Raw genomic sequence first — 14778 nt, 5'->3', positions numbered from 1 at the left:
CTCATGTTGATCTCATGCTAGATTTTCATGTCCTTTGGTAGTTGTGGAATTTGTTGATGGAAGCCGAACTGAAGTGTGACTCTATCTGTATGATGTTTTTTCATAATCTGATAATAGTGCAAATAGGTATCTGCAGTTCATGTGTTCATCTCTTATTCGGAAATCTCGTACAAGGTGGAAACAGTACTAAAAATCTACGACAAAACGTTCAAACCTATATCAAACCAATGATATTGACCAGAATATCAAGGTGATAAGGTGTGTCACAATACTCGAATGCGGAGAGTCAAGAAATGTCGCTCAAGAAATAGACACTACAGAAAAAAGTATGTGCAAATTATATCGGGTATCTGGTAATATTAAGAAACATTGTCCAAACGCTGCTAGCATATTTACTTAAATTTGATATGTTTTTTTCTTTTGTTTTAATGTAGTTTCTTTGACATTATTAATATAATTTATTTTATTATTATTATTATTATTATTATTATTATTATTATTATCATTATTATTATTATTATGATTATAATATTCGGAGGAAAAATAAGATGGACTTGTTAACAAAATAATATTTAGTGCTAATTTAATGGAAAAACATGAATGAATTATAAAATAATATAAGACATTATTTATTTTAGCACATCTACTCAACCGTGTTAACTTTGATATTTTGTTTGATTTTATTATTATAATATTTTTTTAATTCTATTATTATTTTTTATTGTATTAACAATATTTTATTTTTAATTTATTATTAATATTTATTTATTAGATCGGAATAAAAATAGGAGAAAGTTGTTAACAAAATAAAATTATTTAATTTATTTATTTATTTTTATTAATATAATTGTGTATTTTTTAAATATTTAACTATTTTTTATTAATTAAATTAATAATTTTGGTTAAGTTGTTTTAAATAAAAGGATATATTGATAAAAAAATCATAATTTATTTTATGTTAACGTGATATGTTTAGAATGAAACAGAAGATATTAAGATGAAATCACTCACTTTATATAAAAAAAATAAAAAATAAAAAGACAGATATTATCTAATCTCTATTAATATCATTTGATGAGATAAATATAAATTTATTGAGTATTTAATTAACCTTAAAATCTTTTCTATCTTAAATTTATATAATATCCTCTCTTCCTAAAATTTTCTTGATCGAAAAATACAAAATCAAAATGGACTCACTCAATTTTGGCTTAATGTTCGGCTCCTGCCCAAAAAATATAAATATTGAGTTACTCACTATAAATTTTTCTTACACTTTTAAGGAAAATAACATCAACAAACATAATTAGATATATGAGTAAACTCTGATTATTAAATATAAAATTATATACCATTCCCTCCACAAATGCACACATGGGAATATATTACCTTAATTAGTTATTTGATTACTCTCTGGCATTTACTATTTGTACCACTTTGGCAATTATATTGGGTCAGCGTTTAATTATGAACTGTGTATCATACTTAAATTAATTAGCCTATTATTAGTTGCAATGTTGTCTTCCTAATCACAGAAAAGCACAACATTATTACAACAAACTAAATTTACCATACTCACAACGAAGCTATAAGCACCCTAGTGTTGCCTATATATTATTTATTTGCATTGAAATGTTACTTGTGTCTTTAACAATTGTTTTCTCCTGAGAAGGATTTTGGGTTTAAGAAATGGGGATAGTAAATATAAACGAAACGTTATTTGTATCAATGACTAATATCAGCCAAACAGCTAATATTACACTTTATAATGTTTGTATTTCCGCCCCACCCCATATTCTTTCAGATGGCATTTGGGGAGGACACACGACCGAAAGGGGTCCCTTAAAGTCATCTTTTCCGGTATTTCTTCTTCAAATTATTCTAATTTATGGCACAACAAGGACTTTACATTTTCCTATGAAAATGTTGGGTTTTCCTGTGCTCATTTCACAAATGATGGTAAGCATTTAATCTCACTAGTTAAATTTTATTTGTCTTCTCAATTCATATATTGAATTAATGGTAATTGCATGTTTGTGAAGGCTGGACTTATTTTAGGATCATTTGTGCCGATATTTGAGGAGTACAAGAGAATGTTATTTCCTTATGGAAGTCAAGATACACTCGCATCAATAACAACAATTGGTTTTGTATTCTTCCTGTTTGAGACAGGGGTAAAAATGGATTTTGACATGATCGGACACTCAGGAAAAAAGGGATGGATCATTTCTCTTTTTGGGGTAATAACATCATTGATTGTGGGTGGTATTTCTCGTTCTTCGGAGTTTTTTAGTGTTTTTAATGGCTCAATTAGTGAAGCTAATGTTATATTGATAGGACATAATACAACTTCATTTGCAGTGATTGTTTCTCTATTAAATGATCTTAAACTCTTAAACTCTGAACTTGGAAGATTAGCATTATCTTGTGCTTTGGTTGGTGACGTAATAAGCAACCTTATTGTAACTGTAATTTCAAGTATTGCAAATAACAGTTACGGCATTCCACTTGGGGTTAGGTTGGGATGTTTATTTGCAATAAGCTTATTCATTTTGTTAGTCTATCGTCCTGCAATGTTTTGGGTTATTGAACACACTCCTGAAGGAAAAGAAGTTAAGGATATTTACATCAATATTGTAATTGGGATTCTGTTTTGTTTGTGTTGGTTATCAGGAGTATTAGAGAGGGGTCCTGTGTTTTTACCTTTTATTTTTGGATTAGCTACACCCGAAGGATCTCCATTAGGCTCTACTTTGATCAAAAGGATTCATTTGTTAGGCATTAAATTGTTTTTGCCAATCTTCATGACCACTTGTACAATGAAGGTGGAGTCTTTGGACATATTTGATTTTACACCATCATCATCAACAACACTTAAAATTGCTTTGTTCGTTTTTGTTTTTGGTTATGTGGTCAGAATGGTAGCTAGCCTTGTATCTTCACTCTTTTTCAATGTGCCTTTAAAGGATGCTATTTCTCTTGCCCTCATTTTGAACTGCAAAGGTGTTGTGGAAGTAACAATGTACTCTACTGCATTGGATAGAAATGTAAGTGGAAAATAACTGTTTGTATAACTTGGTATATATTTTTTCGTTATTTGTACTTTCTTATAATTAATACATCATTTATTTTCTCTTATGCAGGACATCCAATCGAGAACATATTCAATAATTATAATGATAATGATGGTTTTAATATGCATTACTCACTTGTTGGTAAAACGTATGTACGATCCTTCGAGGAAATATGTTGGGTTTCAAAAGAGGAATATGTTCAGTTTGAAGCCAGACTCAGAACTGAAGATACTAGTTTGCATTCATAAACAACACCATATAAGTCCTATTATAAAAGTTATTGATCTATGTTATCCAACAATAGAAAATCCTATCATTGTAGACGCTTTGCATTTAATCGAGCTAGCTGGGAGGTCCTCACCAATTTTCATTTCTCACAAGAAGAAGAAAGTTGTTTCCTTAAACTTGAATGATTCTTACTCTGATACTGTTGTTCTTAATTTTAAACTCTATGAAAATGACAAACAAGGTGCAGCAATAGTGAACCCTTACACTGCCATATCTCCACTTAACTTAATGCATGAAGATGTTTGTCACCTTGCATTGGACAAAGTTTCATCAATTATGATCCTTCCTTTTCATAAAAAATGGTCTAGTGATGGAAAAGTAATTGAATATGATGACAATAACATAAGGTCTTTAAATTGCAAGGTATTGGAAAAATCTCCATGCTCTGTTGGAATTTTAGTGAGTCGTATGAATGTTCATTCATCAAATCTTCGATTAGGTTTGGTGTTTTTGGGAGGAAAAGATGATAGAGAGGCTTTGTGTTTGGCTAATAGAGCAGCATGTGATTCTAGCATTGAGCTTGTGATATATCACATTTTAGATAAAAATTTGGATGAAAAAGACAAGGAAAATTTGGAGACAGCGCTTGATAAAGCTGTGTTAAAAGAATCTAAGCTAGAACATTCTAGTAAGGGCAATATTGTAACTTTCAAAGAAATAGAAGTGGAGGGTGGGTCCCAAACACTTGATGTTCTTCGTCAAATGGTAGATGAACATGATTTTATTATAGTTGGGAGAAGACATGGTGTCAATTCTCCTCAAACATCTGGGCTTGAAGAATGGAGTGAGTTTCCTGAGTTGGGTTCAATTGGAGATTATTTGGCTTCCTCAGATCTTGATTCCAAAACATCTGTTTTAGTGGTGCAACAACAACAATTGTGCCTATAATTGTAGATACATATCTTAATTGGTTACATGAAAATGCAATTTAGATTGTTTCTTTCTTCTTTTATTTCTCTGATTTTATTGCATTATAATTAAAATTAAATATATTCGAAATTTTAATTTACACACATTCAATCTATTTTTAATATTAATAGAGTATTGATTTCAAAATCAAAATCCAAAATTTATACTAATTCGGTTACAAAATATTAATTGTCAAACAATTATAAGTAAATATCAAATACAAACAATTATAAATGAATTACTTTAATTACATGTCAATTAACACTATAAAACAATAAATAAAATTTAATTAATTTCAGTAAAATAAAACTGACCAAAATTCAAATAGACATGACTTTGTCCATCATTTCTAAATATTTATATATTATATATATTTACCAATATTCAAAGTAGAAATTCAAATACAAATATTTTTTGTTCTCTCACTCGATCATTTTAATCATCGATATTTGTGGTAATTGTAATTTTTTTTATTTTAAATCAGATATATTATAATTTTATTTTATAAATTTTCAAACTATTATTAATATTAATAGAGTAATCATAATCATTAATATTTTGATTTTAAAACCGAAATCGAAATTTTATAACAATTCGGTTACAAAATATTAATTGTCAAACAATTATAAGTATACATGAAATACAAATAGTTGCAAATGAATTACTTTAATTTCGTGTCAATTAACACTATAAAACAAAAAATTAATGTAAGTAAAATAAAACTGACAAAAATTCAAAGAGACCTGATTTTGTCCATCATTTTTAAATATTTATATATTTACCAATATTCAAAGTAGAAAATCAAATACAAATACTTTTTTTGTTCTCTCACTCACATAACAAAAAAACTCCACATACCTGAAATACAAACTTTGCAAAACAAATTCAAATGGACTAAACTTATCAAAGTTCGAGTTGTGTATTGTCTACGCCATACAAAGTGAGGATGAATCAATCTCATTAGACATGATTTTGTTGGATGAAAAGATATACAATCACAATGATTAAAGATTCTTATTTGCATTCAATTCCGTATATATATATATATATATATATATATCAACTTTGTTTTCATATATTATTTTTTTGAAAATCAAATATATTTAAACATTTTTGAAAGATCAATTCTAAAATTATTTGACTTTAACTCATGAAACACTTTTGCATAACAATCAAGAAAGAATTTCTCTCATATTTCAAAAATAATATACAAGAAGGTGATATATACAACATAAAAAATCTAAAAATATCACCAGCAAATGATTTTTACAGACATATTGTAGGAATAAAGAAGACATTGTTTTTGACAACTACTATTTTAACCAAAATCCAAGATCCAAAAATTATCATTCAAAATTATTACTTTGAGTTTACTTCTTTCAAATCATTAGCACAAAGATTGAGAGATAAAGTAAATCTAACGGGTAATAATTCTTTCAATACAAATTCAACTTATAAACTATCAAATAAATATAATTTGGTACTAACTATTTTTTGGACATGAAAAACAAGTCTACAAGTCACCAATGATGTCTGCAATCCAAAAAATAGTTAGTACCAAATGATTTCTTTGACGATTTAGAAGTTGAATTTTGTATTGAAAAAATTATTATCCGTTAGATTTATTTTATCTCCCAATCTTTGTGCTAATGATTTGAAAGAAGTAAACTCAAAGTAATAATTTTGAATGATAATTTTTGGATCTTGGATTTTGGTTAAAATAGTAGTTGTCAAAAACAATGTCTTTTTTATTCCTACGATATGTCTGTAAAAATCCTTTGCCGGTGATATTTTTAGATTTTTCATGTTGTATATATCACCGTCATATACTATTTTTGAAATTTGAGAAAAATTTTTTGTTGATTGTTGCATGCAAAGGTGTTTCATGTGAGTTAAAGTCAAATAATGTTAGAGTTGATCATTCATACGGAAATGAATGGAAATAACAATATCGTATATCTTTTCATCCAACAAAATAATGTATAAAGAGATTGGTTCATTCTCACCTTGTATGGTGTAGACATTACACATGCGAATAACTCGAAACCAATTGTGGTACTGATCATTAATTTGGTCTGTAAAGCGAATGAGAGAATAAAAATATTTGTATTTGATTTTCTACTTTGAATATTGGTAAATATATATAATATATAAATATTTAAAAATGATGGACAAAGTCATGTCTCTTTGAATTTTGGTCCGTTTTATTTTACTGAAACTAATTAAATTAAATTTATTGTTTTATAGTGTTAATTGACATGAAATTAAAGTAATTCATTTGCAATTAATTGTATTTAATGTATATATATATACTTATAATTGTTTGATAATTAATATTTTGTAACTGAATTGTTATAAATTTTGGATTTTAATTTTGAAACTAAAATATTAATGATTATGATTACTCTATTAATATTAATAATAGTTTGAATGTTTGTAAATTAAAATTCTAATATATCTATTTAAAATATAAAATTTCAACATTACTACAAAATCGATGAATAAAATGATCGAGTGAGAGAACAAAAAATATTTTTATTTGATTTTCTACTTTAAATATTAATAAATATATATAGTATATAAATATTTATAAATGATGAACAAAGTCATGTCTCTTTGAATTTTTGTAAGTTTTATTTGATTAAAATTTATTAAATTTAATTTGTTGTTTTATAGTGATAATTGACATGAAATTAAAGTAATTCATTTACAATTATTTATATTTAATGTACACACAATTCATATTTTGTAACCGAATTGGTATAAATTCAAAATAATGTAGAAACAACTTGTTGAGCTGAAATCGTGAAATTCAAAATTTTAGGTGTATATGAATGGTATGAATAACCAACTTGTTGAGAATAGTAATATTTTGTGATGACGACATAACCCAGAAGACAATAGTATATATATGTCCCATACTCACGAGGTTAGTGGAGAAATAATAAAGGATTTTCCCTTCCCTATACCCACAACCTGCAACTTATTTAAGATTCTTGTCCCTCTTTGATCGGTTTCTAGTAACATTTTGAGCAAATCATAACAGTTTTAATTCAATCTCAATTGCATTCAATTTTGGCCCAGTTTTACACATGCATGATGTAAATACAATTACATTTTGTGGACCCAATTTTCATTTCCACTTTTTTCTATCAAAATCGTCGATAAAGTTTATCTAATACTAGTACTCATTTTATTATTGTGCATATATGAGTACGTTTGATTAGTTTCCCGTTACACTTACACATAAAAAAGAGAAATAAAAATAGTTGTCTTCTTCGTATTTAATGAATTTTTTTATAGAATTGAAATTTGAAACCAATACTATGAGGATAGTGTGAGATTAAGAGAAGGTGTATGATATTGATGTTTAGTTTCGATTGGGTAGGAACTGCGGTGACCAGAAAAGGTTCACGAGATACTTGGGACTTTATATATTTATATACTTCATATATTCACTTCCCTACCATAATTCTCACTGCTATTTGTTCCCTAAAATCAATGTTATACAAAGACAAAAAAAATTAATTTTAGTTACTATTATAAATAAAAATTAATTATTTTTAACTCATTTTATATTACTGTTTTTAATATATTTTTTATTTAATTTAAAATATTTAATATTAATAATTAAACATTTGATATTTAAAATAAATAACTTATTAAATTTAACTTGTATTTTACATAAAACTTAAAAAATTAATTGTAATTAATTATGTTTCTTAATACCCGTAAAAGTTTTATTTTTCTTTTTTATAACAGTAACATGAGCGAGTATATACTTTAGACTTTATATATTCTACCATCTTCCTAATACTTCCTTTCTCCCCTATCATATCGAACTAATTTAACACATTAAAGAAACTACAAATAAATGAACAAATATAAAATTGTTATTTTTTTTATGAATGAAAGAGATTCCGTCTCAAAGAAAAGGCTTTAAACTTCTAGAAAAGGAAATGCGCAAAACATTTGACAATAAAAAACGAGAAATGAAAACACGAGGAACATAAAAAAATCATACTTTGCAAAAATATCAACAACTTAATTAATTTATCTAAAAATATGGGTCCAAATTATATGAGTTGAATCACCATACACTTAGTGAACAAATTCCACAAGAGAGCATACTATTTGAGTATTGTTGCAGCCTTCTCAAAGCATGTGAATAATATAGTGAATGCATCTGAATCTAACGAAAACCTCTACTACAAGCAAACATCAAGCCATAGAGGATAAACCATACCCCATAATTCAGCCACAAGAACTAAACTAGAATAGAGAATAACTACAAATGCCACAATAAAATTGTCCCGTCTCCTCTAAAATCGCCTCCACAAGAAGCCAAATAATTACCACCATTCCTCGTAACAGACCCATCAATATTAAACACAACCCAACCAAAATTAAGAAACATTTAACTAATATCTTTAATGCCATTGGTATTATTCTTATTAGCCATTTGGTATTGACTATTTTGATACATAAATGTAAAGTATAATAGATTTAATACTTATGTTTGATAATATTTTTTGACAAAAGACTTATGTAGATAATATTAATTTTGAACTATAGTTAGAATTAAATAGTTTTATTATAATGAACAAAAAGTTATGATAAACTAGTTAATGTTACATAAAAATATAAAGAACATTTATTTTTGGCATTTTTTGTTATTTAATATTTGATAAAATAGAAAACATGGCACTCCATATAGGACATATGGAGTACTTATAAAAATGTCAATATCACAATTATTGTATCTCTAGCCCTTCACATTTTAGTTCCAGGTCATTTAGCCTCTATTCGGAACAAAAGAAATTAATGACAGACCAGGAAATGATAATAACACACAAATCTATTTTTTTAAGTTTGATTTTTAACTATAATAGAAAATAAAGGGAATTTTTAATTAAAAAAAAAGCAAAGAAAGGGAAAAAAGTGTTGTGAATATACAGAAACGCAATCTTATTTTTTTTAAAGAAAAGCGGACGAGGAACCAAATTTGAAAAAATTGAAAATCAATCCTCGAAAGGGTAAATGTCGAATAAAAAATTGCAAAAGATAAATTTTTATGTTTTATTTTTAATTTTATCCTTTTATTTTACTTTTGTAAAAATTATTATGTCATTTTGTAATTATATCCTTTTATTTTTTACGCAATCAAACAAGAAAAATAAAATGTGTTTACCTTTTATTCATTTTATCTTCTCTTAAATCAAACAACTAAAAAATATGGTGGTACTTTCTGCTCTCTTTCTTTAGTTCTTTTCCCTTTCTTTTCTAAACTAAACAACATTAATATTTAAACCAGTCCTTTTTGCTGCCAAAAAAAAAATTCAAAAAAATTCAAATGAAGCTCATAGATAAAAATAATTATTTTATATTTAATTTACTTTTAATCAAAATTAGTATTACTTCATCCATTTATTAAAATGCAATTTTTATCCTACTGATGAAATACCCACCACGTGTCAAATCGTCACTTAGAGTATCTCCTATGAATGGTTATTACCTAATAGCAAACATCACATTTTGGGTACCCCTAATGGAGTAATAGAAAAAATGGGTAGCTATTAGGGAGCGTAGCTATAAGCAATAGCTCTTGTCATTTTTCTTGGGCCTCACTTCAAAAATTATATTAAAATAAATAAATATTATTAAAAATGTAAGGATATGGAATTATTGATGAGACTTGATTAATAATTTTTTTGAAGTGTTAGGTCGAAGGATTCAAGTGTTTATTAAGTACTAAAAATAAATAAGATGTAACTTAGACAATCTAATAGAGAACTCGTACTATTTTAGCACTATCTACGTAATGAATCATAAACAAAAATAATAGAATTAAATAAATTTTTTGTTCTTATAAATTATTGAAATTTTATTTTTAATATTTATAAAAAAATAACATATTTTAGTTTTTATAAATTTATTATGTAAGCAAAAAATTGCTTCTCTTGAAGTATAAATATATATGTCTAAATTATTGTTTTATATATATATGTTTACAACACTATAAAAAATTATTCTACAAAAAATAAATTCAAAATTTGATTTCTAGATCTATATTTTAATAATTTTTATCTTGAACAAATGACATTTAAAAAATTCATATTTAATTCATCCTAATTTAAAAGATTATATATTTGTACGGATAAATTTTTTAATAATATTTTAAACATGCTTGCAAAAAATCATTTAAAAATTTAAAAGTAGTTGAAGTGTGTTTCTTGAAACAACTTGTAGAATAATTTTGTAAGAAATAAATTATGTGATTTTTTTACGTGGACTAAAAACAAAATTTAAAAAATTTATAGAATTAAAAATTTATTTAACCGTAGATTAAATTATATTTATTAAGAAAGGTAACTGATCTCTTTTAATCTATATAATCACAATAAAAATTTAAATATATTTTCTTTAAAAGTTAAATTTTTTACTTAATGTTCGTTTTGATTATTTATCTTTTTTTTATTCATTTTAATTATTTATTTTTTATAAACTATATATTTTAGTCCTTATCACAATAAAAAAAAAAGTTATAAGAACATTGATTCATTAGAATTGCTTTTAATAATTTCAATACGTATTTAATATAATATTCTTTCAATAAAGAAAAATATCCATTTAATTTAATAATAAATTTGCATTTGAAAAAAAAATCTTTTTGCATGTTTTTAAACATATATAAACTAATTAAAACGAAAAATATTTATCAAAATTTACTACATTTTTCATCACATACTTATTAGGATTGTATACTTGACCTTACAAGTGGTCTAAGATTTGATTTCATTAATTCATGACAATAATTATACAAGTGTTTGTAAGAGTTATGATGAAAATGACTAAAATACACCATTTATAAAATATAAATGATCAAAATAAATTAAAAAATAAAAACTTTAAATGATTATTAATTAAAAGATAAATAATTAAAATAATATTTAAAAGAAAATTAAATTAAATAAATATTAGTATTTTAGAGAAGCTGTGATTTTAATTCTAAAAATGTAAAGTAATTTGGTTTGTAAAAGTACGTTTCAGATAGAGTATACGGGTGTATAACATTATACTACATACCATTCAACGTGAGAGAAAAAAGAGTAGTAATTTGGTTGGAGATGGGTGTAAATTGTAAACAAACAGAAAAAAGAGTGTTGGTTTGATTGTATACGCAAAAGGTCATCTTATGGTTTTGCTTTGCAGTCATATTTCTGATTGGTTAGTGACTCTCTAACGTTCCAAGGTTATGCTTATACAATCAAACCAACACTCTCAAAACCCTCTAAAATTAGTTATAGTAGTTAAATATGTATTTAGTTTTATTAAAATTAAAATTAATTTTAAATAAATTAATTGTATAAATTTATTTTACTTAAAAATAAATTAATTATAAAGTAGTTTATATTTACATATATTAAAATAAAAGTAAACTAAACAATAAATTTAAATATAAAAATCACAATTACAAATTTTAATTTTAAATTAAAATCATTTCTAAGAGCAAAATTAAATTTTAACTACTCCAAAGCTACTTATTTTACACGATAGTTACTATTGAGAAGTTCAAATAACTGTTTCACGTAAATTTTAAATTGATTTACATTACAAGCATCTTATTTTTGTTTTAAATAAAATTAAAAAATACACTGAATTTAATAAAGTTCTGTTATAGAAGAAATATTAAGTGTGTAGAAAGCAATAAGGGTGTGATTGTTTGTGTGCGTTGCTCTCATTCCATTCCATTCATGATGGCTTTGCAGCATGTTATGGGGAATCGGTGCTTGATTCCTCTCTTCTAACGTTCCAACCTCATGTTGCTGCCTCTCTCTGCCAAAAACCGCAATCTCAAAATAACAATAAAATAGTCTTTTTCTTTTTATTTTCATGAAAGAAAAACAAAAGTGAATGCCCTTTTCCTTCTGCAACGTCCTTTTTCCCTTTCTCTCTCTCTCTCTTTCTCACCTCTCACACACACTCAACCACAAATACTTTTCTCATAATTCAAAAAACAAAAAACCATGATGTCCAGAATGAACAACAACAATAATGCTTGGATTCAAGAAGAAGAAAACAACAACACTAATACTTCACCTTCTTCATGGCCCACAAACCCAAATTCAAACCCTAACACTCCTTCATCACCTTCACCTTTTCTTCAAAACTTCTCTTCTTTCAAACCCATGCTTGAAATGGATCATGAAGAAGAATGGTACATGATGAAAGACATGGCTTTTTCACCTAACTTAGATAACGTTCTTCTCCAAACCGTTGATTCCGTTTCTTCCTCTTCATGTTCTCCTTCTTCCTCCATTTTCAACACCCTCGACCCTTCACCATCACACCTTCAGCAGTATTTTCTCTCTCCAAATCATAAACCTATGAACAACGTTTCTTCTCTTCTCAACAATAACAACAACAACAACAACAACCCTTTTGATATCCCTTGTGAAGTTGGTTTTCTTGATCCTCAAGCTTCATCTGTAGCTTCTTCGCTTCTGGGTAGTTTTGTTGATTTCAGTTCCAAAACCCATTTGAGCTTGCCCCATTTGCCTCAAAACAAAGCCAACTTCATGGGATTTCAGAACTCTGAAGAGGGTTCTGGAAAGTCGGTTTTTTTGAACCGGTCCAAGATTTTGAGACCGCTTGATTCTTTGCCACCTTCTGGAACACAACCTACTCTGTTTCAGAAGAGAGCAGCACTGAGAAAAAACATGGGATTGGAAATTGGTGGTGGTGGGAGTAGGAGCAAGTGTGGAATTAGTGAAGGGAGTGATAAGAAAAGGAAATTCAGTGGTGGGGATGAGATTGAAGATTTGAGTTTTGATGGGTCTGGTTTGAACTATGATTCTGATGATTTGACTGAGAGTAACTATAATAATGGTAAGATGGAAGAGAGTAATGTGAAAAATTGTGGAAATGCTTCCAATGGTAACAGCACTGTCACTGGTGGTGTTGATCAGAAAGGGAAGAAGAAAGGAATGCCTGCTAAGAATTTGATGGCTGAACGTCGCCGGAGGAAGAAGCTCAATGATAGACTCTATATGCTTAGGTCCGTTGTTCCAAAGATTAGCAAAGTAAGGATTTAATTTCAAATATTTTCCTTCTTGATTGTTGTTTGTGCTATATAATAATAATAATTCACGATTCTTAAAAGAATTTGATTTGTGAATCATTGTTAAGAACTAAGATACTAACTACTCATTTTGGTAATTAGCTAATTAAGATAACATAATATGTCATAAAAGTTTTTGAGTTTGGTATAATTTGAGCGAGTGCCACTATGATTTTTTGATGTTTCAAAATGTAGCTTATGTCAAAATTGCGGTTGCTCATTGTGATTCTGTCAATCTCACCGTGAATCCAAATATGTTGGTGTGGTTTGTGGTGGATCTATGGATTCTATGACATGTTTTTGGTTTGATAGATGGATAGGGCTTCAATTCTTGGGGATGCAATTGAGTATCTGAAGGAACTTCTGCAAAGGATCAATGATCTTCATAACGAGTTGGAGTCGACACCTGCTGGCTCTTCATTGACACCTGTTTCAAGCTTTCATCCTTTGACACCGACTCCACCTTCGTTGCCGAGCCGTATCAAAGAAGAACTATGCCATAGCTCATTGCCAAGCCCCAATGGCCAACCTGCCAGGGTAATGTTGCTTGTCCTTTTGCTTAGATATTTGCTCAAATTCGCATTGCTTACTTTATGTTCCTATAACTAGAAATAGTGGTGTATATATTGACAGCTAGCAATTTGTTTGTGTGCTTTAAAGTGGAACTGAATTTCTGTTTGATTTGGGATGGAAATTAAATATGAGTCTTATTTACCATGTCTAGACTTATCAAATCAATCTTTGTTTGACTCTAGGTTGATATACACATTCGAGCTATATTGGTTGTTATTAGAATATGATTTAATAGAAAGATTTCTTGATGCCATTGTTCAATCGTTGATTTCACTTTTTGTTTAGGTTGAGGTTCGGTTGCGGGAAGGAAGGGCTGTAAATATCCACATGTTTTGCGCCCGCAAACCTGGTCTGTTGCTTTCAACCATGAGGGCTTTGGATAACCTTGGGTTAGACATTCAGCAAGCTGTTATAAGCTGTTTCAATGGATTTGTTATGGATATTTTTCGAGCCGAGGTAAAAAAAAACTTATTCTGTTATCAGCACCTACACCACACTTGGAAATTTATTCTGTTGCATGCATTTAACTTAGTAATAATACAACTATTTTCCTGTTTCTTACAGCAATGCAAAGAAGGTCAAGATGTTCATCCGGAGCAAATCAAAGCAGTACTCATGGATTCAGCTGGCTTCAATGGAATGATCTAATTAATTAGTTTTGGCAACAATCAAACCAGTACTTCCATTTCAAACAGTCAATTTAGCCAAGTTTTTTTACTTTTTAATGGCTACCATTCAAGTGTATTGTGACTTCAGTTTAAGTTAAATTAGAAGAAATTTTCACATGAATGAATTTTTCCTCTTTTAACAGCA

At 27.6% G+C, this 14778-nt stretch overlaps 2 protein-coding genes across 2 annotated transcripts; both read left to right on the top strand.

The window, feature by feature from the left end:
* Nucleotides 1-1641: 1641 nt before the first annotated feature.
* On the top strand, nucleotides 1642-4268 carry LOC101490502 (cation/H(+) antiporter 4-like). The gene is made up of 3 exons (XM_004501763.4): nucleotides 1642-1959; nucleotides 2043-3047; nucleotides 3144-4268. The coding sequence occupies exons 1-3, from the start codon at nucleotides 1690-1692 to the stop codon at nucleotides 4248-4250; spliced, it is 2382 nt and encodes a 793-aa protein (XP_004501820.3). The 5' UTR covers nucleotides 1642-1689; the 3' UTR covers nucleotides 4251-4268.
* Nucleotides 4269-11993: 7725 nt separating this feature from the next.
* On the top strand, nucleotides 11994-14778 carry LOC101490178 (transcription factor ICE1-like). Its single transcript, XM_004501691.4, has 4 exons — nucleotides 11994-13354; nucleotides 13705-13929; nucleotides 14251-14421; nucleotides 14530-14778. Exons 1-4 carry the CDS (start codon nucleotides 12299-12301, stop codon nucleotides 14611-14613), a joined length of 1536 nt encoding a protein of 511 aa, XP_004501748.1. The 5' UTR covers nucleotides 11994-12298; the 3' UTR covers nucleotides 14614-14778.

The sequence above is a fragment of the Cicer arietinum genome, chromosome 5 (assembly GCF_000331145.2).
Source record: "Cicer arietinum cultivar CDC Frontier isolate Library 1 chromosome 5, Cicar.CDCFrontier_v2.0, whole genome shotgun sequence".
Classification (NCBI taxonomy): Eukaryota; Viridiplantae; Streptophyta; class Magnoliopsida; order Fabales; family Fabaceae; genus Cicer; species Cicer arietinum.
Note: the sequence above shows the minus strand (reverse complement) of the source record. Positions and strands in the feature narration are given on the sequence as shown.

Bases quoted from the DNA above. Each gene is read 5' to 3' on its own strand.
- LOC101490178 (XM_004501691.4), top strand. From the start codon at position 12,299: ATGATGTCCAGAATGAACAACAACAATAATGCTTGGATTCAAGAAGAA. The intron at 13,355-13,704 runs GTAAGGATTTAA...TTGGTTTGATAG, and splicing joins TTGTTCCAAAGATTAGCAAA to ATGGATAGGGCTTCAATTCT. The intron at 14,422-14,529 runs GTAAAAAAAAAC...TGTTTCTTACAG, and splicing joins TGGATATTTTTCGAGCCGAG to CAATGCAAAGAAGGTCAAGA.
- LOC101490502 (XM_004501763.4), top strand. From the start codon at position 1,690: ATGGGGATAGTAAATATAAACGAAACGTTATTTGTATCAATGACTAAT. The intron at 1,960-2,042 runs GTAAGCATTTAA...ATGTTTGTGAAG, and splicing joins TGCTCATTTCACAAATGATG to GCTGGACTTATTTTAGGATC. The intron at 3,048-3,143 runs GTAAGTGGAAAA...TCTCTTATGCAG, and splicing joins CTACTGCATTGGATAGAAAT to GACATCCAATCGAGAACATA.